General features: G+C 44.2%; 1 protein-coding gene across 3 annotated transcripts in view; it reads right to left on the bottom strand.

The window, feature by feature from the left end:
- The window catches only part of BSDC1 (BSD domain containing 1), a 48006-nt gene that overhangs the window by 14879 nt on the left and 5918 nt on the right, over positions 1–27209 (bottom strand). For all 3 annotated transcript variants that reach the window (XM_083173856.1, XM_083173855.1, XM_083173857.1), the window contains exons 3-8: positions 14940–15056; positions 3617–3784; positions 3055–3109; positions 2816–2931; positions 2282–2350; positions 1804–1885 (exon numbers count right to left, since the gene is read on the bottom strand). In XM_083173856.1, coding sequence (XP_083029982.1) covers positions 1804–1885; positions 2282–2350; positions 2816–2931; positions 3055–3109; positions 3617–3784; positions 14940–15056 — 607 coding nt within the window. The remainder of the gene's footprint in view (positions 1–1803; positions 1886–2281; positions 2351–2815; positions 2932–3054; positions 3110–3616; positions 3785–14939; positions 15057–27209) is intronic.

Genomic DNA, 27209 nt, shown 5'->3' with positions numbered 1-27209 from the left:
AGATGCATGCCTCAGGCTATCCATGAACACAGGCAGTGCAGAGACTCCACTCGTGTGGGCATTTGGCAGCTCTGTGTTGTCAGCAGAGAAGTGGTGGTCCCTGGGGTGCAGCATCACGTGATCATGGACCTTTGAGGCTGCAGACTTCCTGGAACTCATTGGCAGGGAGGCTCGTGAGAGCCACACATGTAAGGTGATCCAAACTTGACACAGGCTCCTGGGGGCTGGACACTGTGGTCAGCTTGCACTAGCAGTCAGGGGATGGAGTAGTCAGTGTGTACAGTGCCTCCCTAGCTACTCCACACCATAGCCAATTATTACCAGCTGCACGCATATAAAATAACCATCCAGATCCCTCCTTTCATAATTAACACTACTGTAAATGAACTTTGATGAAAAGTTACAACCAAACAAAATCTGTGTTAACTGAGCACTGAGGTATGGACCTATTGGCAAGGGGGTATGCTGCTGGTAACAGAGGTTACCTGATCTCTCATTTAAACAATAAAGCATGAATTTTGCTGCGCTTATCTCCTTAGTAGTATGTGTCCTGATGTAGGAGATGCAAGCTATACTTATGTAGTTCTTGTTGTATTTTATAGTAACCAATGGATGACAATAGTTGGATGATCACTGGTATTATAGTACAGTAGAAGATGGAATCCAGACAACCACCCGGTTGAGGCCTAGGTCAAAGTTGATGGCAAATGTCTGCACATGCGCCAGAGTGCAAATACGTAAACTGTGATCGCCCACAGGGGGGGGGCGGCACGCAGCATTTTCTGAGAACAGTCCTGAAAACGCAGGCATGTCCGGGTCGCTCCAGGGAAGGGCCGCAGAGGCTGCATGGGGTCACAGAAGCTGCCCGTGACCCACAACGCAGCCGCCGTGGCCCAAAACATGGCTTTGCAGATAGGTTGAGCAGACAGGGAGCTGTTGGTCATGTGTTGAGCGCTTCATTGTTTAGCGAAGCGCTCACAAATTTTTGCGGGAACATCAGGGGGAGGGACCCAATGAGTGGGACGGCTTTGCCCTGTGCTGGGCGTACTCCCAGAGACTACAGCCGGAGTTTGCAGTTTTGGAAAATTTTGCAAAACTGCAACCAGCTCTGCTTCAGGCCCTTAAAACACTGATTGGCTCTCTATTTTTTATTTAATTCCATTTGATTGGTTATCAACACTGGTAAGACCTACCTGAAGTGAATTTATATTAGCTTATAAAAAATTTTTCTATATCACTCCATCTCTTTGTATCTATAAGTTTTATTTTATTGTCTTGTATATCAATTTATCAGTTCTATTTGCACAGAACAGGCCATGCAATATCGCCTGCATTTCCATCTCTGCCTTATTGACAGGCATTTCACTGCACTGCCCGCTGCTACCAAAGGAACAGCGCCGGGTGGTCATGTGATCGTAGACAACAGAATCCATCCCCCTGGTAGGAGCTAGGCTGTCAAGTTCTATGACAACCAGCAGAACAGGTTACTACGGGGTTTAACACTGTACAAGGAGGATTGCTCCCCCTGCAGTAGGTTCTCATTGAACCACTGCTGGCTGCATTCCCTTCTTTGATAGGCAACCGCTCTGAACAAGTTTGATGGCCCATGGAGGGTCCCAGCAGAATGCGTCATTGGCAACACTACTTAGCCAGTAGGATCAGCAGTCCCGCAGGGGGCTGGCCACTATGGTCAGTTAGCATTAGAAGTCTGGGGATTGACAAGGCAGTGGTGTTGCCCTGGAAGCTGTACATACCAAGTGTAATGGTCTGGTAGTCCCTGCATCAATAATATTGTGTACTCACCCTCCTCCTCCTCCCATCTTGGCTCCTCAGTATGGACATTCTGCTCGGCTCTCTGCTTCAGAGCATCTCTCCGTGCTTCCTCCTGACGACAGTCACATTATTGTTATAAAAAAAAACAGTGCAGCCATAGATATAGCATAGCAAATTAGGGAGCAGGGATATGGTGGGATGGTATCACAGAACCCAGAATAACAGTACATTTTGGTAAAGAGGACAAACAGCACACAAGGCCATATGTGATAGCCCCAGATATGCAGATACGGGTGCGAAACAGACAAGTTAGCTGCATTCAGTGTCATTTCATGCACAGAGCTAAATGCAGATATCCTGTACTGAGGTGTACGTGTGTATGCAGTCACACGCCCACACCACCCATACAGATAGACCCATATTGTTTACTAGCCATCATTAATATCAGCTTGCCCTTGCACAAGTCCTAGCCATTGTTTAGGAAAGCTATAATCATATGTCCACATACTTTTTCTAACTGGTATACTTTGTAGAAATATCTCTGCCAGAATTCTGAGTGTGAAACAGCTGCAGGTACCTGTAAGAAATCAATTCTAGTGAACAAAGAGGTATAGCTATATTACCAATTTCACATTGTAAACTCAGACAACAGTAAATTATATTATATTGACTTGCAAGTAAGCAATGAAAACATGCACACATACTCTTTGCATAGTAGTCATTTGCAGAACGACAATCAGAAAATATACTATGGTAACAGTGTCCTCTGCAACCACTGGAGCAGAGAACAATCCGGATTTTCGGAATATTTTACTATTTGGTGCTATATAACTAATCTATGGCTAAGACAAATGCTTGCCTAGTCTGAATTAAATATTTGCAGTCGATCATTACTGTAGCACTAAAGCTCTTTTTACAAGCTGCACATGATTTTACTATTTGTAAAGACTCTCTCTGGATCTTTTGTCTAAACACAATTAAACAAGTAGCCTACATGCTAGGCTGCAAAATGTGAATATACAGACCACTAAATGAAACATACCATTTTGGTGTAAAGCGCACGAATGGATGGGCTGGTCACCAGTAGTTCTGAGATTCCTGCTTTCCGCTCCTCTGAATCCCAATGTGTTAACCATTCTTCAAATTGTGCAGGAGGACCTGTCATACATAAGTTAGCTTAAGCCGATTTGCTATGTTAATAGTACTACATTTTGACTTGATCATGATCTACATAATCATTTCTCTTTCCCGAGCCACAAATTTTTTATTGTAATGCATTACCATCAGGTTCATTGCAGTATGTAGCTGGATCAGACTGCAGACTATACAAGCGTGCCTGTAAGAAAAAAAAAGGAATAAGTGAAAGGCAAATTCTAAATAAATATAATGATATGATCACAGTCCTATTTAACTAGCCACTGTGGCAGGGACAGCATATTTCCACATGAGGTAATGTGGAAGATCCAGTCCAGGTTTTAGAGCAGCGGCAGTAAAATTAAATCCAGTATATGCTTCCTAAACTGATGTGATCAAGGTTTGGCTGACTAGCAGTACCTCCTGTCATATGTGTGGCCAGTGCAGGAGATCATTGCTCCCAATGCTAAAAGAAGCTTGGTGATAGACAAGTAATGTAATATAATGTTAGATGCTTTGGAGTGTACCGTGACTGTAAAATCTGTGAAAAATCCTGCGATGTTTTAACCTTGTTTGCCAGGCTGTGAACCTGTTATGCTGTTTACCTGCTACAAAATAAAGACCCAGATTTCTTCTATACTTAGTATATGTGATTTCTTGTCACACCACATATGCAACACGTACTAACTTTTGGTGTAGATCCCAATACCTTAGTGCTGTCATAAAGTTCTGTTGTCCCAGATGGTGTGGCCATCAGTGTGATAACATCGCAATCGATGGTCTTGTCAGGAGATGGAGCAAAAGTGTCAGAAATGACTCCCAGAAAATCTGACAGACCTTTCTTCACCTTTTCTGTAGTACCAGCAGACCCTTCCACCTATATTGACAGAAATATCTGTACAATTATTCATCCTAAAAACCCAATGCCAAAAATACTTTAATGTAAACACAAAAAACATAACTAAAAAAAAGTTACTTGTTGTATGAAATATTAAGTGTAACAGAAAAGAGACATGCAGCACCTTGCATTGTATCTCCTAAAATAGAGCAAATATGTCTGTTGCATTACCGAACATAAAAGAATAGAGGTGATACACAGTATTGTTATTCAATGTCATTCAGCCAAAACAGTGCCACCAATTACTGGTGTGGTGGTGACTAGAGCTGTATTAAACTGATGTATAGTTTCTGTTAAAATAGTTTTTTTTATTTGTGAACAAAAATTGGATCAAATCCAAAAAGTGCTGTTTTTTCCTTGTTGAAATTGTGTCTTCTAGTTTAAAAGCGTTGAGTATCCCTTTATTAAACAGCTGCAAATTTGGATTTGATTTGAAGATCTGCGCTTGTCATATTTCCCTGTGTTAAACTGGCTCTGATCTTTATAGTTGTGCCAATATGTTCTTCATATAGGTTTTATTCTGCGCTAGGGTTGTCTGGTCATAATGTTTCTTTTTCATTTACTCGATCGTTCCAGGATTCTACTACTAAACACTTGAAACATTATTTTACTATTCTTTAGTTTTCTATATATTTTAATAAAAGATATAAATGAACTGGAATTGGTTCAGAGAAGGGCAACTACATCAATAAGGGGTTTGAGGGCGTGGCTACGGCGGCAAGAGGATAGGACGTGGAGTGCTGGGGCTCCCTGGACACCTATCCTGAAAGTAAATCCTGCACCAGCGGTTTGCTCCCCTGACCCCCCCGCGTACCTGTTGTGGCCCCCGCTGTACCCGGCGAGCCGACCGAGACCCGCGGGCACCGTTTCTGGAGCCTGGGAGCCGGGTGTGAGGTTTGTGGCCTGTCCTCCTTGGCGTCCCCGGCACTTCCGGCCGGGCGCGACCTCTGCTGCTGACCTGCTGTGGACGCTGCTGCTGACGCGGACGGACGGGCGGAGGTGAGCGGCGGCTGGTGGGGCTGGGGCAGGCATCTCCCCCCTGCTAAGTGGCAGCCTATACCCCTGCAGCACTCAAGTGGTGGCCCCAGATCTGGCTGCCAATAAGGCACCCTTCAGTTCTGGAGCTCCGGCGGCCATATTGGAGGTGGCGGGCTGTGTGATTCTGCCCGAAGGCACAGTGGTTCATGCACTGGGTGGGGAGTGGTGAATGCCAGTGGCTGCAGACTGTCTACCTGCATGCAGCTGGATGACTTTAACCCCTTGTCTGCCACACTTTCTGATCACTGTCCCCCAGCACACAGCCTTGTGCTGCACTGGATAACACTGCAACTTAACCTGGTGCTGCACTGAATAATACTGCAACTTAACCTTGTGCTGCACTGAATAATACTGCAACTTAACATTGTGCTGCACTGAATAATACTGCAACTTAACCTTGTGCTGCACTGAATAATACTGCAACTTAACCTTGTGCTGCACTGAATAATACTGCAACTTAATCTTGTGCTTGTGCTGCACTACATAATACTGCAACTTAACCTCGTCCTGTCCACTGCTACAGAACCTACCTAGCGGGTATACGGGAGGATTCATACTCCTGCCTCCACTTATCATGGGAAAACAAAATCATGGTACCCCTGCGGCCAAGCTGGCAAAATATGCGAGGGGTCTGGGGCGCAGAATCAGTCTGCATCTAATGTGGAGGACACGCCCGACTCTGAAAATCCAGTTGACCCCAAGGAGCTGAGTGCTGATGCACCTCCTGCACCTGCATCCTTACAGCAAATTCTAGATGCTATATCCGGTACTGAAAAGAGGCTGTTGGACAAGATCGAAAAAGTGCAATGTGATCTGTCATTGCTCCGACAGGATGTGCAGCGCATCCGTGAACGAGTGGGGGAGGTCGAGACTCGTGTATCTACAGTTGAGGACGCGATCGATCCCCTGAAAACCACGGTGACTACTCTGACACAACAGGTCTCTACTATCCAGAACAAGTTAATGGACATGGAGGGCCGCCTGAGGAGAAACAACGTGCGGTTTGTCGGCCTACCAGAGAAGGAGGAGGGCTCAGCACCTGAGACGTTCCTGGAGGAATGGCTCCTAACAACTTATGGTAAAGAATCCTTCACTCCTCAGTTTGCGGTCGAAAGGGCGCACAGGGTCCCTACTCGGCCTCTCCCACCTGGGGCCCCTCCCAGGACATTTATTGCGAAATTTCGACACTACAAAGATCGGGACACAGTACTGCGATTGAACCGCACCAGGGGTCCCATGACTAGGAATGGCGTGACCATCTCTACATTTCCCGACTTCGCAATGGAGGTGCAAAAGGAAAGGGCTTTGTTTATGCCCGTGAAACGCAGGCTGAGAGATTTGAACCTCCCGTACTCCATGTTATTTCCAGCCAGATTGCGGGTGGTAGCGGATGGCGAAACAAAGTTCTTCAGCAGTCCTCGTGAGGCGGCGGCATGGCTGGATCGCTTTGCACCCGGTGCTAGACAGCTGGCCCCGGACTGATTCTCCATATGACTATGTGGTAAAGTGTGGTTACAAACATCTTGAAAATGACACAAAGTTTTCCTCTTTATTACAAGTGGGTTGGGGAGACTTTCAAGATCAGTAGCTGTGGATGTTGCCATACATATTTTTGATATTGCCGTTATCAGTTTGCTTATATAAGGAATGTGGTCCCTGTTGGGTCTGTGGGGCTCTTTATAATCTATGCTCTGGGAGGGGGGGGGGGGGAATTACTTAAGGTTCACATTTACTAATATATGTCTGGGGGGCTCCCTTGCTTGTATTGGTAGTTATTACTTAATTGCCCTCAGAGTTTATTGGGGGAGCTTTCTACTCTGTTCCGATAAGTTCATAGTTTAGGGATTCAAGTATGCCATTGTTCGGGGAGGTATACAGGGAGGGGGTGAGTTATTGGGGAATCTTCTTAGTTATGTCTTTTTCTTTTTATTTCTTATTTTTTTGTCTTTACTGTGTAGTGTATCATGCATTCTATTTTACTGTGTTTTGCTTATATCGGGGGGATTCAATAATTCATGGTTGGGTGAGGGTGCTGCACCTCGTGCCTCAAGGGGATTGTCGAGGTGACGATTGTTATCACTGTGTTATGTTTTTCCCTCCATGATGACGCACCTCACTGTGCTAACCTGGAATATCCGAGGAATCAATGACAGGATCAAACGCTCCCTAATACTTAAGTTGATCACACAATATGGCTCAGATGTTACATGCTTGGTGGAGACCCATCTGGAGGGAAATAGGTTACTTTCATTGCGAAGGCCTTGGGTGGGCTGGGCTTACCACGCCTCTCACACCACATACTCCAGGGGGGTTTCCATTCTAATTAAAAAAACGGTACAGTTTGTACTAATTTCGGTTAAAACAGACCCTCTGGGACGATACGTTTTCCTACACTGTAAACTACATTCCCAACCCTTTTTTGTTTTGGCAGTCTATATTCCTCCTCCCTTTAACTACGAGGTCTTGAGCCATGCGGTTGCGTTTGTTGCCCAGTCACCTGACACGCCAGTTATATGCCTTGGGGACTTTAATAACCTAATGAATCACGGTTTAGATAAGTGGAGGCCTCCTGGCTCTGTCCCTTTCAATGACTGCCCATCAAATTTTGCAAATTACATTACGTCACTTGGCCTGAGGGACGTGTGGCGTGTTAAACACCCTGACGCTACCCAGTTCTCTTGCTTCTCCAGGACTCACCACTCGTTTTCGCGAATTGACCTAGCTCTGGTTTCCCTGTCCCGGTTACCAAGAATTGTGGATGTATGCTACAAGGCTAGAGGTGTCTCGGACCATTCCCCTCTCATGCTGGCGGTAGATATGGAGTGCCGGAGGGGACAGTCCCATTGGAAACTGCATCCCTCATGGTTGCTCCAATTCGGTGAAACCTCGGATCTCCAAAATTTATGGGAGGGGTATTTTAATGATAATGTGGGCTCGGCTTCTGCTCCAATGGTTTGGGAATCATTTAAGGCATATATGAGAGGCACCTTGATATCTAAGATCGCCTCCCTCAAGACATCTGCTAGGGCTAGGGGTGAGGAGCTGGAGGAGAGATGTCGGGACCTGGAGATTAGATATCTAAACAGTGGCCTGGAGGAGACTAGAGTGGAGTGGGACCTGGCGCAGGCTGAGTGGATCTCCCACCTAGAGGATCGAAATGCCCGTAACCTACTGTTTAGATCCCACCGTATATATGAGTGCCGACAAGACAAGTAGTCTTTTGTCACACTTGGTGCATTTGGACCGTCCCGCAAACTCGGTTGCCCAGATCTATAGACCGGATGGTGTACTACAGACCTCTACTGTGGATATAGCCGAAGTCTTTTTTAATTTTTTTCAGGATTTATATGGCTCTAGATTGATGTGTTCACAGGGGGACCTCTGTGGATACCTGGGATGTATTGAATTGTCCCTGCTGTCCACTGAGGCTAGAGCTTCTCTGGATGCCCCTATTACTGTGGCCGAGGTTGAGGTGGCGGTCCGATCCTTTTCCGGGGGTAAGGCTCCGGGCACCGATGGCATACCGGTGGAGTTATATAGATCAAACTTAGACCTGTTTGCCCCCAAACTGCTAGATTTATTTAATTGTCTTTTCGACCTTAATGTCATGCCAGACTCTATGTCAGAAGCGGTCAGAGTAGTCCTCCCTAAGCCCGGGAAAGACCCTGAATACACTGATTCTTATAGGCCTATCTCCCTAATTACGACAGATGCTAAAATTCTGGCAAAAATTCTGGCTATTCGGCTCAATGGTGTAATTTTATCCATAATTCATCCGGACCAGACCGGCTTTATGCCAGGCATGTCCACCTGTGCTAACCTGAGGCGCCTGTACACACATATTCAGGCTATCCATACAGAGGAGGAGCACTCAGTTGTGGTCTCTTTCGATGCCAATAAGGCCTTCGACTCTGACGAGTGGCCTTATTTGTGGCAGGTAATGAAGCTTATGGGGTTTGGCCCTCGGTTTTTGAAATGGGTGCAGTTGCTATACCTTCACCCGATGGCCAGGATTTCTGTCAATGGCCACACGTCACTCCCTTTTCAGCTGGGGCGGGGTACTAGGCAGGGATGCCCGCTCTCCCCCGGTTTATTTGCCATAGCAATTGAGCCATTGGCATGTGTGCTCAGACACCATTCTGATATAGTTGGACTAACATTGGGACAGAGAACTGATACTGTGGCGCTTTATGCAGATGACTTATTACTGTTTCTAAAGGACTAAAGGTTATCTATGCCAATTGCCTTACAGATAATGGAGGAATTTGGTAGATTCTCAGGCCTTACCATAAACTGGGCCAAATCATCCATTATGCCCTTGCGTGGGTCCCCACCTCTTAACCCGGGCATCCCTCTTCCACTTCGTTGGGTTTCCCAGTTTAAATACTTGGGAATCCTAGTCACTAATAATAGCCGCGTCTGGAGTAGACTCCCCCTAAACGTTCTTGGCAGGGTTAGTTTGACTAAAATGATCATACAACCTAAGGTGATGTATGTGTTACAGCAGGCACCAGTCTATGTCCCGGTCTCCTTTTTTAGACATCTAAATAGTTTGCTGTCCTCTCTAATTTGGGCGAACAAACGCCCTAGGATTAGTATTAATACGCTTACCAGGTCAAGGACAGACGGGGGCTTGGCCCTGCCGCAGTTTAGACTTTACTATCATGCTTGTCAACTCTCCCATATTAGGCTTTGGGTACAGGATAATGATCGGTCATCACTTCCCGCTGTGTTCCTACATCACATATGCCCCATGGTGACACCTCTACAGTTATTGTTGGGCGGCAAGATGCCCAGAGGTGCTCCTCCACTGGTTGTCCAGGCAGTCAGGATCTGGCAGGAGGTCCAACGGATAATGGGTTATACTGATATTGATCCGGAGGCTCCCCTCTGGCACTCCATGCAACTCTCTGAGACCGCGTCCTTGTCGGGTAGGCGGCTCTGGTCGTCTCGGGGCGTGGTGACTATTGGGCAGCTCTATGAGGCCAGCCAGCTAAAATCGTTTCAACAGTTGAAGGAGGAGTATGGACTGTCTCAATTTTATTTTTTCAGGTACCTTCAGCTGCGCCATGCCCTGGGTACACAATTTAACAATAGTCCCCCTGTATTGACACCTTCCCCAATAAGGACCTTTATAAGCAACCTGGGTCAGACTAAGGCTATTTCCCTGACATATTCACTTTTACTGTCCTATTTACATAAAGATTCCCTGCCCACTCTGAAGTCCAAGTGGGAGGTAGATATTGGGCAGCTGGGGGAGGAAGAGTGGGAGGAGGCGTTGGCACTTCCCAGACATGCTACGGTCTCTGCGAGATTCCAACAGGTGCAGCTATTCATATTACATAGGACATACCTGACTCCAACAAAACTTGTAACCTTTGGAGGACGTGCCACCCCAGACTGCCCTAAATGCCACTCCCTGCAGGGGTGCTTTTGGCATCTACTGTGGGATTGTCCCTTGGTCTCCTCCTTCTGGGCTGGTGTTCAAGCGACTATAGTTTCCACTGGGATCTCTGATCAGGCACTGACCCCCAAGCTATGTGTACTGGGCAGTAGGGAAAATGCCCCTCTTACCAATACAGAATGTCAGTATGTGATAAATCTCTGTTCTCTTGCTAAGGTGGTGATAGCTAGGCACTGGATGGCTAGTCTGGGACCTACATTGGTGGAATGGAAGGCCCTGGTAAACACTACTGTACAAAGTGAAAAATATGTATACATGTCCCGCGGTACCATGGCTAAATTTGACAAAATTTGGAACAGATGGTTGGAATCCCCACACTCTTCGTCTCACTCATAATATTACTGGGCCCGAATTCTGGTAACTACATTAAGGATTAGTAATTGAAATAGGAATGCGTTATTACTATTTCGTGCCGATCATACTTATCTATTTGTTAGGAGATACTGTTTCAATGTGATGTTTTTATTTTATTTTTTGTATGTGGGATATATCCCCTACTTGATATTTGCATGATACCCTCTTCTTTTTTTTCTCTTCTTCTCTCTTTCCCTTTTCATCTTTCTTTAATTGTTAGAAATTGATATTATGGTCTAGATATTTTGAATGTACAGGACTCAGACATTAAGTGGTTAATATTGTCTTTATTTTTATATATATATGCATAACATCATATATTTAATACATTTGTATGCAGATTATATTCATGCATAGTTCCGGATATGCTTAATTATTTTTGTATGTGATTAATTAATGCACTACGGTGTTCTGTACAGTTTTTTTCTCTTTATTGTCCAATAAAAAAGATTCTATTTAAAAAAATAAGGGGTGTTGAGTCAATATAAAGATAGGCTATCCAGGCTGAATAGGTATTCACTTGAAAAACGAAACATGAGAGATGATGCTGGGCACCAAGGAGTTAAACTTCTGTATTGACAAAGTTTAGGTAAGACAAAAATCCTGTTTTTTCTTTCAGCTTATGGTGTCACACTGAGACCATGGGACGTCGCAAAGTAGTCCATCAAGGGGGGAATGCTCCCGAACTGCACTGAGGACCCTAGAGAAAGGCGCCATGGGGACAGATTCTTCAGGTTTGTGAACCACGCCCATTTTGGCTAGTTGGGCGCAATAATAATGACTGTCACCCGTTCTGCCTGTATCTTCCGAAGCACTCATTGAAGGAGGGCAATCAGGGGAAACAGATACACCATGTGAAATGGCCACGACACTGCCAGGACGTCGATTAGAAAGGCTCCTGGGTCTCTCGTGCTAGCTCCGGCCCGGAATGTAAACTGCTGATATTGCGAGAAGAAAATTCTCCGCCCAGCTGAGTGCATAAGACACCTCCTGCATTGTAGCCCGACTGTGGGTGCCCCCTTGGTTGTTGATGTAGGCCACCTTGGTGGCATTGCCGGACTGTACGCTCACCGCCTGGTGATGTAGCAGGGATCCCGCCTGTTGAAGGGCCAGGTAGACAGCTTATAGCTCGAGGATGTTGATTGTCAGTCTGGTTTCTTTGTTCGACCAACGCCCCTGAAATTAGTGGTATTCCACTACTGCTCCCCAGCCCCTGAGGCTAGCGTCAGATGTAAGACTCACCCAGTCGAGGATGAGAAAGGACCTCCCCTGTTTCAGGTGAAAGGACTCTAGCCACCAAAGAAGAGACAGGCGGGTGTCCCTGAAGATTACCAGGAACTGTGGAGGAGCTCCAACTGTAATGGTGAGAATGTCATTGGGCATACTGTACCATGTTGAAACAGGCTACCATCTTGCCCAGTAGCCGCATACAGAAGTGGACCATCACCACCCTGCGAGCTAAGAGCTCCCTGACCAATGCCTGAAGAGACTTGCATTTGTCGGCCAGGAGGAAGACCTTTTGGAGATGGGTATCCAACAAGGCTCCCAGGTGGATCATCTGTTGGGCAGGAACAAAACCGGACTTTTTCCAGTTGATCAACCACCCGTGAGTCTGGAGAACCAACAGGGTCAACTGAATGTGATCTTGAAGGGTGGTCGGAGAGGTCATCCAGATCCTTACACTCTGTAATCTCAGATGGGCAATCATTACGTCCATCACCTTCGTGAAAACAAGGGGGGTGGTAGACATGCCAAATGGCAAAGCCTGGAACATATAATGTAGTTGAATTGCAAATCTGAGAAAACACTAATGGTCTTTCCGAATCGGAATATGCAGGCATGTGTCCCGCACATCCAATGAGGCTAGGAAGTCATCCTGTCGGAGCGCCTGCACAATGGACCGCAGGGTTCCATCCTGAATTTGAGAACCCAGAGAAAACGATTCAGAGTCCGCAGATTTACGTTGGGAAGAAAGGAACCATCCGGTTTGGGGACAAGGAAAAGGTTTGAATAAAATCCAGTTCCCCGCTGTAGGGGTGGGACCAGTTCTATGACTCCTGCAGTGAGGAGAGTCCGAACTGCCTTGTGAAGAGCCAAACAATGTTCAGGATCCAAGTGTCTGAAGTGATAGCCGACCACACGTCTGCAAAAAGAAGTAGACGACATCCCACCATAGGGCTGCTGGCCTGGTGGTGAAAATTGACAAGCTGCGGGTTTTTCAGGTTGTTTAGGGACTTGGGGATGTCCTGACCAGGATTGGCAGCCCTTATTCTTTTGTGGCGTAGACTGAGCGGGCTGGAAGCATGAGGAAGACTGTCCCCTCTGCTTTCCTTGCGGATAAAAGGAACAAAATCCTGAAGTCTCCGCTTTCGGAGCCGCAGAGGGCAAGAAGGCCGCAATGGTAGCTACAATTTTTGTCTAGTTTTGTACCAAACAGAACCTCACCGGAGAAAGGGATGGCTTCTAAAGCCTTCTTAGATTCACTAACAGCACAACAAAATCAGATCCATAAGGCATGTCTGCCCATGACCGAGATCTTAGATGCAAAGGTACCGGAGTCTAAAAGTAGCCTCACCAAGATAGGTGTAGGCTTCATGGATGTTATCCACCAACCCCATAAGATCTGATCTGTGAGAGCCACCTCTCAGACCTTCCGCTAGAGCATCCAGCCATCCCCCGATGGCTAGAGATAGCAATGCGCCTGCAGTAGCAGGACGAATAGCCACCCCCGCATTTAAGTAAATAGCCTTGAGAAATTGCTCAATTTTCCTGTCCGTAGGCTCCTTTAGAGAAGTCCAATCCGGAATAGGGAGAGTAGAGGAACGGACCAGACGGGCAATATGCACGTCCAAAGGAAGCGGAGACTACCAGAACTTCATATCCCTTTCTGCAATGGGATAGAACTCTGAAAAACACCTAGTAAGGAGGAACTTTTTATTAGGGTATTTCCACTCTACCTTAAAAAATCCTTCCAACTAAGGAGGAGGAGGAAAATTAGGACAGTGTGTAATGATAGGCACTACACTAAATTGGATGAACCACAAATATGAATAAGTGGATCTGGTATCTGTGAGCCTACCACAGCAGTAAAACAAACTGCAAGATAACAGACAGTTCTGATTATAAATAGAGAAAAAATCCTCTATCACAGATATCCCCAATTAGTGAGAAGTGTATATAAAAAAAAAACTCCCCTATATAGGCATCTAATCCCAACAAGCTACACCATGAAGTAATGAAGGGGAATATACGACATGACACCAGTTCAGTGTAGGATAGGGAGGCAGGATAGCACTCTAAACCGGTTCTCTCTCCTTCCCTTTGCTGTAGAAAAGGCTTAGGGAAACGCAGAAGCTGCTTCCCTTGCAGGCACAGTGTCCAGCAAATGTGCTGCTCCACGTTTAATGGCCCCCTTGAGCAGGGAGGATGGGGAGAGAGGCGGAGGGACGTCACCCAGGACGGGAAGAGAGACCCGCACTGGAATTAGGGGGCGGATCTACGGGCCGATCCAAAAAGAAATCCCCCCACGCCTGAAGCCCAAACCCAGGGAAACGTGCCCATATTTTGTTACCTAACAGGTCAGTCCTAGTTGCCTAGAGGGGAAACCGAGCGTTTGGGACCCCGTCGCCAGGACTACCCCCACCAGTGGTGAGTTGCCGCTAGGGAAGTCTGTGTGCTAAAAGGGGCTCCGCTTACTGTTCATGCCTTCCTGTGGCATGGAGGTCAGAGCCCCGACAACAGTGCGATTATTGTGCTGCTCAGTGGCACTTTGAGGACACAGGGCCTGCAGCAAGACAGTTTAAATCAGGGCTAAAAGTGCCCTGCTCCTAAAAGTATGCCCTCTTCCTGAGGCACCAAGAAGAAAAAACTGACTGGCCTGGGGCAGGATGGGTATTGGGGAGGAGGAGCCTCTCCCAGCTGCACTCCAGAAGTTTAACTCCTTGGTGCCCGGTCAGAGGACCTGCAATACCCATGGTCCCAGTGTGACACCATAGGCTGAAATAAAAATATGTATATGTATTATATAATGCCCTAAGCCGTAATATGTTTGTTAGACGGGTTGTCCATTCCCTGACAATGTTTTCCACTGCAGTGATTCACAGAACAGTCGAAGTGAATACTGAGCAGCACTGCACCAGGAACAGGGTAAGGTAAGCAATATAGGGGTATGGTTGGAAGGGTGTTAGCAGGTAAGGATGGCACCTCTATGGAAATAGGACAGCTGGTGAACCGAGAAGTTCAAGTTATGCAAATTGTTAGATAACTATTCATACTCACCGCCAATTTCTCCTTCACAACAGTAGCTGTGGCTGCAATAGTGCAGGCTGTGTCATGCTGCACAACTCTGGAAAACTCTGTTAGGTCTCTTTTCATAAACTCCAAAGCTTCTGCAGACTGAATAGACAACACATAAGGTTACAACTACAAGCTAACCCATCTGTATTTTAGATCCCTTCAATTCATTTTCTGCTATTGTTAAAGTAAAACAAATATTCTATAAACAACATTACTATACTTGAGATTACCAGGATGTTGGTTTTTTTTCATCCCGCATGAAAGAAAGTTATTGTCTACCTTTTATAACAGTCCAAGCATTAAGACTTACGTGTCCATCTCCGTATGAATACTTTTGTTTATAGCTCATTAAGGGACGAGGTAGGTCCTGTTTCTGGGAGCTAGGACACTTAAGCCCCGTACACACTGGGCAATAAAATGAGCGATGTCTCTAATTTTAGCCCTTGTGAGTATATCATCCAGTGTGTATGCATCGCTGGACAATGCACGTTCCGGTGGGTCATTAGTGACCCACTCCGTTGTCTATGCATGTATAGATGAGGGAGAGGATCGAGGGCCACGATCGAGCATTAACGAGGGCCAATTTTTCGAGTTGTCATTTCTAGACATCAACATAAATGAACACAAGGAAATAAACAAAAAGAAAATGGAATCTGACGCTCACCCGCAGGACAACTTAACAGGGGGATCACCAAGCAAAATACGACCACTGAGTTAGCCGCATACTAGTGTTCATTCTAGCAATCTCTCTTCTTCTTTGAAAACCCATGCAGTTCCTCTTCCCTGCCTGGGGTGTCGTTGTCTGCTGTAGTGCTTCTAGCACAGTGTGGTCTGTATATCAGCACTGATATTCAAACCAGACCTGTGCTAGAAACACCACAGCAGACAGCGACATGCCAAACAGGTATGAACTGCATGGGTTTTCAAGACATTCTAGAGTTAATTTTTTTGGGAAGCCAATTAACCTATCTGTATATTTTTGGATTGTGGGAGGAAACCAGAGTACACGGAGTAAACCCAGGCAAGTACGGGGAGAATATACAAACTCTGCACAGTTAGAGCCATGGTGGAGATCAAACCCATGACCTCAGCGCTGTGAGGCATTAATGCTAACATATATACATACACACACACACCATTCATCAGCTCATTAATGAAGACTGTTAGATTTTTACAGTCACATTGTCATTACAGCAGCCAGTTCCAAGCCCGGATTAATGGGGAGGGGTGGTTCCCATGAGGAAGGAATCGTAATACCCAGCTACATAACCAATGGCAGGACAAAATACTGCAGCAAAAACTAGTGCATATGGCAGAACCAATGCATCAGAGGCAGCTGGGCCTTTTATCTGGATGACAATGGTCTTCGTGCTTACTTATGTTTGCCAAACACAACAATCTTGCAATATCGAACACCTGGTTCAAGCACTCTCAAAACCATCTCTTAACACGGTTCTCCATGATAAAAGACAAAAGTATGCTTGATAATTTCGTCAGCATAATTTATTACAAGCAAATCTAAAAATCATAGGAGTGCAGCTGCCAACCATACTGGAGCTCTATAATTCCAGAATTTTAAAGCGTACCAAAAATATTTTAGCCGATTTCAGTCACCCGTTTTTTAGTTCATTCGAGAAATTACCTTCGCGAAAAAGGTTCAGAACCATGAGGGCACGTACAAGCCGTTTGCACAATAGTTTCCTACCATCAGCAGTGCGTATGTTGAATGCTTGAAGTGATGTTTGATTTTATGTATCCCTTATGTATTTTCCCTTATTGCTTTTACTGTACTGGTATTTATGTATTACACAATTTCGTCTGCAGAGAGAGTTTTCTCCCGCTGCTGATGACAATAAACTTGACTTGACTAAAGGTAACAAACTCCTTGAAACCCCAACCAGTTTTAGACTTTAACACCTTAAAAGACTTCAACACTCAGAAGAACTTTCAAATTCTGCTCAAAAACAGCTTCACACCCCATCATCTAATGATAAACCACAGCTGGACGGACACAAAAAAGGAAAATAAAAGTGTCCCTCAAGGTGTCCATACACTTGTCTGATTTGAAATGCTTTCGCCAGTTCCAGACGGATCCGGCCGAGAAACCGGATGTGTTTGACACCTCATCCGATCCGATGCGCGGTCCCCTGTGCATCGGGTCAGAACCTGCTGCAGGTTCAATCTGTTGGATCCGACCCATCAGCCACACATTGCGGGTCCTTTTCAGCACCCACGATATGTTGGTCCAATCCGTAGGTGTGGGTAACAGTGGTGAAGTACCCCTGCCTGGCCCCCGCCGCTGCCAGCTCCCCAGGGATATACATGCAATACATTGCATGTAATGTATTGCATGTATAATTTGGCACATCCAGTGCCAAATCATAAGCGAGCTGCCAGGGGGCTCTCAAAGGTACACCAGTCCACCCTGAGGACAAGTTGGACTAGTGTATGGGGGCCTTGGCAGAGAAAAAGGGGACCATTTAAACAGAGGAATCTCATACCATGGATCGCCAACACCTTAGTGGAAGAATGTGTGGAAGTTAAAAACATTAACCATAAACTCTACCTGCACATGAATACACAAGTTAAAAAGCAACTCAAAGCAAATAAAGAAGCACTGTGCAAAGGAAAAGCCCAAGAAATGGAAGAGGCCAGTAGAAAGAATGATTCACAAATGCTGTACAGCATCTTATGCAGCTACAATGGAAAATATACAACCTCCACCACAAACATCAAAGATTCTAATGGCCAACATATTATATCAACAAGTTGCACACTTGAAAGATGATGAGAATACTTTGAGCCTGAAAACGAAGACCCTGAGTTCAACATGGCTAAGGTCGCAACAAGCATTGTGTTGACAATGGGAAGGTTGACAGTCAAAAGGTCAACATGAGTTTTTTTTTTTTTTTTTTAAATGTCCCTAATGTCAACATGGACAATGTCTAAGTGTACCATGTCCATTCGCCATGCTGCGCTTGGCACACTATTTTACTCTCCTGCCATGCACGTTGGCTCAAACAAAATCCCGGGAAAACTCAGATCGACATTTTGATTGTCGACCTAATGCTTGTGTCGACCTTAAGTCAACACCTGAATTAGGTTAATATGGCTAAAATCAACACAGGTGAAAAGGTCATCATGAGGTTTTTTTGAGCAGTCATGCCGACAGGCGGCATTTCATGTCCTACCATCCACTACGGCATGGCGGGAGAGTAAAATAGTGTGTCGAGCACACAGTATCCATGTCGACATTCGGGACCGAAAAACTTGAAGTCATGTAGACCTTTTGACTGTCAACCTTCCCATTGTTGACATAATGCTTGACCTTCCAACCCTGCCGACCTCCCTGTCGGCCTTCAGTGGAAGATCAACAGGTGTCTAGGTCAACATGGGACAAGATCGACACATGGGACAAGGTCGACACATGGGACAAGGTCGACACATGGGGTTTTTCGCTGTTTTTTTAACCGAATGTTGGCACAGTCAACATGGACACAGTTGGAAGTGAACCGCAGCCGCTCGCTTCACTCGCAATGCTTCAGGCACACTATTTTATTCTCCCACCATGCCCTAGTGGATGGTAGGGCATGAAATACCGCCTTTCGGCACGTGTCGGCTATAGAAACAGTGAAAAAACCCATGTCGACCTAACGACCTGTCGACCTAACTCATGTCGACCTTCACCCATGTCGACCTAGAACCCTGTCGACATATACTCATGTCGACCTTCTGTAATGTTGACCTAGACACCTGTCGACCTTCCAGCATGTTGACCCAACAGTGTCGACCTAAGGACTGTTGACCAAATGATCCCAACACCTGCACAGTATGCACTGGGTTAAAAAGTCTGCTCTCAGCTCTTTACTTCCTGCCTGTGCCTGGTGAGGTCACAAGGGAGATGTTTCAGAGACATTTACACTACAAATGGATTGGCTCTGAAACGGGTAGGACACTGCTTTTAACCCGTTTTGGATTACAGGTATTTTAAAAACGGTAAATTCTCTCTGGACCTTTCACATTACAGCTAGAAACGTTTTAAAGCCATTTAAAATAGTGAATTTACCATGTTTTAGCTGTAATGTGAAAGGGGTATAACTGTATAATTAGCTTTATTAGCTTTGTATCATTAGTTCCAATAATTCTGATTGGTATTAGTCTTGTTCCCTCTTTTCATATGATGCTTCTGTATTAATCTAAAAGCCCATACATACTGGGCGACTTTGAGCGGAAAGCCGCTCAAAACAGCAAGTTTGAGCAGCTTTCAGCTCAAAACCGCCCAGTGTGTATGGCTTCCGCATCATCGCCGGGAAAGCCGCTCACCTGCTGGTGCACAGCCCCAACTCTGATATACAACAAACCCGCTGAACACATAAATGACATACAGATATTTTCCATTTATATTATCTGTAGATCAATTTAGATCCGGCGCTGATACAGAATAAATGAGTAGCCACAATAGCTACACAGCAGCAGCACAATAGCTACACAGCAGCAACCCCCAACACTAGCATATAAATACCATATATACTCGAGTATAAGCCTACTTTTTCAGAACAGTTTTTATGCTGAAAAAGCCCCCCTCGGCTTATACTCGAGTGAGGGTCCCACTTGAGTCAATATGTTTTCCCAGTTTTTTTGTTGTAAAAATTAGGTGCCTCGGCATATATTCGGGTCGACTTATACTCGAGTATATACGGTACATGCTTTAAAAACAACACAGAAGTGGATATTTACACAGAGGGCATACACATAACTCAGCAATACAGCTCTGATGTTCACGGAGATAGCTGGAGGATTTGATATGGCATAATCTGGGAGAAATTAAATAATGAAACAGCCCAATTAAAAATAGCTATAAAAAATAGCTATAAAACAACAACAACAACAACAACAACAACAACAGATAAACCTATATTTAGATTTACAAATGCAAAAACTTATATTACAAGAGACAAACAGCAGCTAAACATAAATTGAAGCTAATATTATATGAATGAGACTGCGTTACATAAATAGAGAATATATACGTTTATCAGCTGTGTACACACGGTGCAATATATTGCTCAGTGACCAGGTTTTCATCAGCGACCAGAGATGGTCACTGATGAACAGGAGACTTTGCTGGGGGGGGGGGGGTACTTGTGTACAATCACGGCTCCCACGATGTCCATCGTATAGCCAAAAATCGCATACGATCGCATGCGATCGCATGCAATTTTTAACAGAAATGCATCCAAATGCATTGAAATTAGTATGAAACATGTTCAATGGCCCCCAAATGTCATTTTTGAGGCTGTACCACCCCCACTATCAACGCAAACCCGAAGCGTGGCGAGCGCAGCGAGCGCAGCGAGCCCGCGAGGGGCGGCGGTACGCGTCCTACGACCTTTTCATACCCCCACTATCCACGTCGGCGTGGAGTTGAGAATAGAAAGTGTGGCGAGTGCAGCGAGCCACCGAGCCCGAAGCGTGGTGAGCGCAGCGAGCCCCGCGAGGGGACACGGATACCTTCACAGGTATACGCGTCCCCTCGCGGGCTTCACAGGTGTCCGCGTCCGCTCGCCACGCTCAGGCTCGGTGGCTCACCACACTTTCGATTCTCAACTCCACGCCGACGTGGATAGTGGGGGTATGAAAAGGTCGTAGGACGCGTACCACTGACGCTCGCCACGCTTCGGGTTCGCGTTGATAGTGGGGGTGGTACAGCCTGAAAAATTACATTTGGGGGCCATTGAACATGTTTGATACTAATTTCAATGCATTTTGAAGCATTTCTGTTAAAAATCACATGCGATCGCATGCGGTTTAAAAAAAAAATTGCTTAACAACTGCAAAAATCGCATCCCATCGCATGCCACTACATATGGCATGCGATGGGAGCCGTGAAAGTACACAAGTACCGCCGGGGGAGCTGCAGAGGGAAACAGCTGATTGCAAGTGACCATTAGGGGGCTGAACACAGGGTCGATTTATCGCTGCAGCACAAACAAATCACTGGCAATATGGTCACTCAGCAACCATATTGCACCATGTGCACACAGCTTTAGGAGGCTAATTACCATTGGTGCTCTATTGTTTATGAATAGAGTTTGTATACAAAACTTAGCAAAGTCATCAAATCACCAGAAGATGTCACCATGCTTCAAAATGATCTTGCAATTCTAGATGAGTGGGCTAAAAAATGGAAGATGAGGTTCAATGTAGATAAATGTAAGGTTATGCACCTTGGGAGACACAACCAGTGTGCAAGTTACAACCTTAGCGGAGAGGAACTGGGTAATTCCATACTTGAAAAGGATCTAGGAGTCCAAATAGACAGCAATCTAGGATGTAGTGCCCATTGTAATGTAGCTACAAAAAAGGCCAACAAAATTCTGGCATGTATTAAGAGGGGAATGGAAACTAGGGACTCAAGGGTAATTATGCCACTATATAAAGCATTGGTGAGACCTCACCTAGAGTATGGAGTACAGTTCTGGGCCCCACACTATAAAAAGGACATCATAGAATTAGAAAAAGTCCAAAGGCGAGCAACAAAGCTTATTAGGGGAATGTAGAATTTAAGCTACGGGGAGAGATTAAGCAATTTGGGACTATTTACATTAGAAAAGAGACGTTCAAGGGGGGACATGCTCAACATGTACAAGTATATCAAGGGCCAATATAAGGAACTGTCACACACCCTATTTTCTACTAGAAAGGAATCTAGGACACGAGGGCATGAGTATAGATTAGAAGAAAAAAGATTTCATTCAGCTAGTAGAAAGAATTTCTTTACGGTCAGAACAGTCAAACTCTGGAACTCTCTTCCCAGAGAGGTGGTAATGGCTGGCTCATTAAATGCGTTCAAGGCAAAGTTGGACAAACATTTACTGGAGAAAAACATCCATGGGTACAAATAAGAAATATAATTTGTCTGTAAAATACCAGAACCTACCAAATCAGCAATGGATATCTATACCAGGTTGAACTAGATGGACGCAAGTCTTTTTTCAGCCTTACCTACTATGTAACTATGTAGAGAAGAAAAGCAAATCAGTTTCAATGTGACGCACTCCTTATTCACAAAATTGTCGAAATTGACTAAAATACAGATATGTCTTTATTAAATAGTACAGAACAATTATAATAGTGAGTATCACTTACAGGTCATCATTAATTAAGTAGTAATCTCAAATTTTTATTATTTATAAATTAATGCTTGACCCGATAATATGTTTCCCTGTGTCAGGGACTTTTTAGTGGCGAAAAATTAAAATAAGATAATAGATATAGAGAAAAAGAAGTTATAGAAAGATTAAAATTAGTCTCTGTAGACCGTTAGTATTAGATATTAGTAATACGGTTCCTGTTAATGTTACAGGTAAGTATGGTACATTCTTATAGGTTGAAATGTAATTAATAAATGGGTTTTATTCCCAATTCTGCATCTAATATCGTTTTTTATTGCGTGTTTTTAAAGAATAGTCTCTTTCCACTTTTCACATATATGTGTTGTATTCCAATTATATCAAATAGGAAGATGGGTGGTGACCTGCCGTATGGCCTAGTGAACCACTTCTTTCTTCAAATCCTATTGATCACATCAAAAGTCATACATATGTCCGTAGGTGCATATATTCATTTATAGTATGGATATAATAAGCAGTTATTTCCTTTATTCCATGTCTCCCTATGTCTGTATCTGACAGGTATTAGGTGAGATGCACCTTACACATTTATGGTTATGATGCTTATATAATAACACATTTATCTAATGTATGTCACAACTACATATGTGATTTTTGAGCGTTCATAGTTATCCAGAGTGCGTGGTAATCGACAGTGAGCTTGCAGCAAATTGTCCAATCTGTGCTATAAGTTTAGTATTTCACTAATTATGCTTTACATATATTCATGCAAATTGATCAGAGCCAATTGCTCAGTCTGTACTATATATTTTGCAAATAATCGTGCATATAGTTTTATTTAGATATTTTCTGCAGACCAATCAGAGCAAATGCCAAATCTGCAGTTGATAGTTTGTGTATCAATTGTATACTGAATTTAATACAAACGCATGCTAGCATATACTTCCAGCCGTCAGCCAAAAGTCCGCAGTATAATAGGTAGTTTATAAGTGACTTTCTGGAGTGTACAGGCGCCGGAGCGCTCTCAGTATATTAGGCGACTTGTAGCCAGCACTGTCGTGGACCGTGTCACTGAGTTCTGCTTGTATCGCAGTATTTCAAGTGTACCACGCTATCCTGACTACGACAGACGCTGTAATGAGCGCTAGTTATACATTATGTATTTAAACACTTAATTATAAAAACATCAATACGTTTGCTGCCGACAGACTAGAGCAATATGCCCAGTTCGTAGAGTGTGTGTTATAACCAATCACACATGCAATTTATTGTTCCAGATATATTTATACACATTGGTCAGTTAATGCCAGTTTCGTGGGAGATAATTTCTATATCAGTTGTATTCTGACATTCACACATTCGTATGCTCTTTAATAGAGCTTCCGTCGTATAGTGAGTGATTTGCAAAGCACTATCAGAGCTGTACAGGCGCCGGAGCGCTCTCAGTACAGTGATCAGCTAACAGCCAGCGCTGTCCGGGATCGGGTCACTGAGCTCTGCCTGTCTTGCAGTGCCTCAGATGCACCTTGCTCTCCCGTCTATGACAGCCGCTGCGGTGAACGCTCATTACACGCTACGTATTAGGACACAGAATTATAGATACATTGTTACATTTGTATACATTTCAACAACTAAATTAACGGCTACAGAGCGAGCCTGGCAGCTCGCTCTGTAGCCGTTAATTTAGTTGTTGAAATGTATACAAATGTAACAATGTATCTATAATTCTGTGTCCTAATACGTAGCGTGTAATGAGCGTTCACCGCAGCGGCTGTCATAGACGGGAGAGCGAGGTGCATCTGAGGCACTGCAAGACAGGCAGAGCTCAGTGACCCGATCCCGGACAGCGCTGGCTGTTAGCTGATCACTGTACTGAGAGCGCTCCGGCGCCTGTACAGCTCTGATAGTGCTTTGCAAATCACTCACTATACGACGGAAGCTCTATTAAAGAGCATACGAATGTGTGAATGTCAGAATACAACTGATATAGAAATTATCTCCCACGAAACTGGCATTAACTGACCAATGTGTATAAATATATCTGGAACAATAAATTGCATGTGTGATTGGTTATAACACACACTCTACGAACTGGGCATATTGCTCTAGTCTGTCGGCAGCAAACGTATTGATGTTTTTATAATTAAGTGTTTAAATACATAATGTATAACTAGCGCTCATTACAGCGTCTGTCGTAGTCAGGATAGCGTGGTACACTTGAAATACTGCGATACAAGCAGAACTCAGTGACACGGTCCACGACAGTGCTGGCTACAAGTCGCCTAATATACTGAGAGCGCTCCGGCGCCTGTACACTCCAGAAAGTCACTTATAAACTACCTATTATACTGCGGACTTTTGGCTGACGGCTGGAAGTATATGCTAGCATGCGTTTGTATTAAATTCAGTATACAATTGATACACAAACTATCAACTGCAGATTTGGCATTTGCTCTGATTGGTCTGCAGAAAATATCTAAATAAAACTATATGCACGATTATTTGCAAAATATATAGTACAGACTGAGCAATTGGCTCTGATCAATTTGCATGAATATATGTAAAGCATAATTAGTGAAATACTAAACTTATAGCACAGATTGGACAATTTGCTGCAAGCTCACTGTCGATTACCACGCACTCTGGATAACTATGAACGCTCAAAAATCACATATGTAGTTGTGACATACATTAGATAAATGTGTTATTATATAAGCATCATAACCATAAATGTGTAAGGTGCATCTCACCTAATACCTGTCAGATACAGACATAGGGAGACATGGAATAAAGGAAATAACTGCTTATTATATCCATACTATAAATGAATATATGCACCTACGGACATATGTATGACTTTTGATGTGATCAATAGGATTTGAAGAAAGAAGTGGTTCACTAGGCCGTACGGCAGGTCACCACCCATCTTCCTATTTGATATAATTGGAATACAACACATATATGTGAAAAGTGGAAAGAGACTATTCTTTAAAAACACGCAATAAAAAACGATATTAGATGCAGAATTGGGAATAAAACCCATTTATTAATTACATTTCAACCTATAAGAATGTACCATACTTACCTGTAACATTAACAGGAACCGTATTACTAATATCTAATACTAACGGTCTACAGAGACTAATTTTAATCTTTCTATAACTTCTATTTCTCTATATCTATTATCTTATTTTAATTTTTCGCCACTAAAAAGTCCCTGACACAGGGAAACATATTATCGGGTCAAGCATTAATTTATAAATAATAAAAATTTGAGATTACTACTTAATTAATGATGACCTGTAAGTGATACTCACTATTATAATTGTTCTGTACTATTTAATAAAGACATATCTGTATTTTAGTCAATTTTGACAATTTTGTGAATAAGGAGTGCGTCACATTGAAACTGATTTGCTTTTCTTCTCTACATAAGTTCCAATTTACCAATCAGTTGACAGCACCCTCAACCTAGGAGGCAAGTGTATATATATATAACACACTCCCCATAGGTGGGCTCAGTGCCATTCACACGTACTAATAACCCTATTGAATATCTGACGCACTATAGATGGTGCGGGTCGCTCACTCTCTTCCTACTATGTAACTATGTAACTATGTATACAGTAACTGTTACAAATAATAGTTGGCACGAAGCCCAGAGGGGGAAGTGAAATACATTGTAACAACTATTACTAGATGAAAGACACTCAGACAAATGTGGAAGACTATAACCTAGATTAATACAGAAGCATCCTATGAAAAGAGGGCACACGACTAACATCGGGTGCCGGACAGGATCCCAACAGTCATTTACCCGACGTCGGGATCCCGACAGTCAAAACCCCGACACACGGGGGCCCGATGGCCACCGGCTATTCTCCCTCGTGTGGATAGGTGGCGATCTTAGCGAGCCACCGTGCCCGCAGCTGTCTGGGTCCGGCCAGTTGGGATAATGACTGTCGGAACCCTATACCACACCCCTAATATCAATCAGAATTATTGGAACTAATGGTACAAAGCATATAAAGCTAATTATACATTGAGTCTAATAACCCCTAATACAAGTACAATAAAAGGGGACAAAGGCCTTAGGGCAGTGGTTCCCAAACTGTGTGCCTAGGCTCCCTGGGGTGCCTCGGGACACTTGCAGGGGTGCCTCGGGTTGGTCGTCCAGGACCAATTCAAATTATTTATGATCAATTATTTCTGGACAAAACCAGTGCTGGTTGCTGCCAATCATAAAATGTGTACAATCAGAAGCAAATCCTGCCCTTTACCACACAACTGAACCTAAGAAGCACATATAAACACAAATCTACTTAAATTGATATATATTTTTGGGTGCCTTGGAAAAATTCTGATACTCTAGGGTGCCGTGATTAGAAAAAGATTGGGAACCCCTGCCTTAGGGAATTCATCAGCACTTTGTAAAACATAAGCACAGGACATACAAACACATGGAATCACATTTTCTGATATCTTTATTCACACTCTATATTTTTTTTTAAACTATCTTAATAAAACTCAAATAAAAGTTATGTTTTAAGAGCTATTACAATCAGTTGGACTAACTACGCTACACAGTTCCGAGTGCACCCCATGATATTTCTCACTTTGTCCTTCCTTTCTCTATAGGAGCATAACCAGAGGGGTTGGGATAATTTGGTCTACAGCATGATGGTTGATAGTCATTAGATCGACATGGAAAAAGGTTGACATGGGTCTAGCTTGACATGGGAAAAGGTCGACATGGTTCTAGGTGGAAAGGCCATTAGTTCGACAAGTCATTAGTTCGACAATGTCCAGGTCGACAGTGAAAAGGTGAACATGGGGTTTTTCACAGTTTTTTTGACCTAACTGTCAACACAGTCGACATGGACACAGTGCTCGCTACGCTCGGCACACTACTTTATTCTCCAACCACGCCCTAGTGGATGGTAGGGCATGAAATACCGCCGGTCGGCACGTCGGCTCCAAAAAAAAAAGTGAAAAAAACCATGTTGTCCTAGACACTGGCGAACTAATGACCTATCGACCATTTTCTATGTCAACTTAGACCCATGTCAACCTTTTCCCATGTCAACCTAATGGTGTCGACCTAATGACTGTCTACCAT

This window comes from Crinia signifera, chromosome 2 (assembly GCF_055691185.1).
Source record: "Crinia signifera chromosome 2, ASM5569118v1, whole genome shotgun sequence".
Lineage (NCBI taxonomy): Eukaryota > Metazoa > Chordata > Amphibia > Anura > Myobatrachidae > Crinia > Crinia signifera.
The sequence above is the reverse complement of the archived record's forward strand: the minus strand, read 5'-3'. Positions and strand labels throughout refer to the sequence as shown.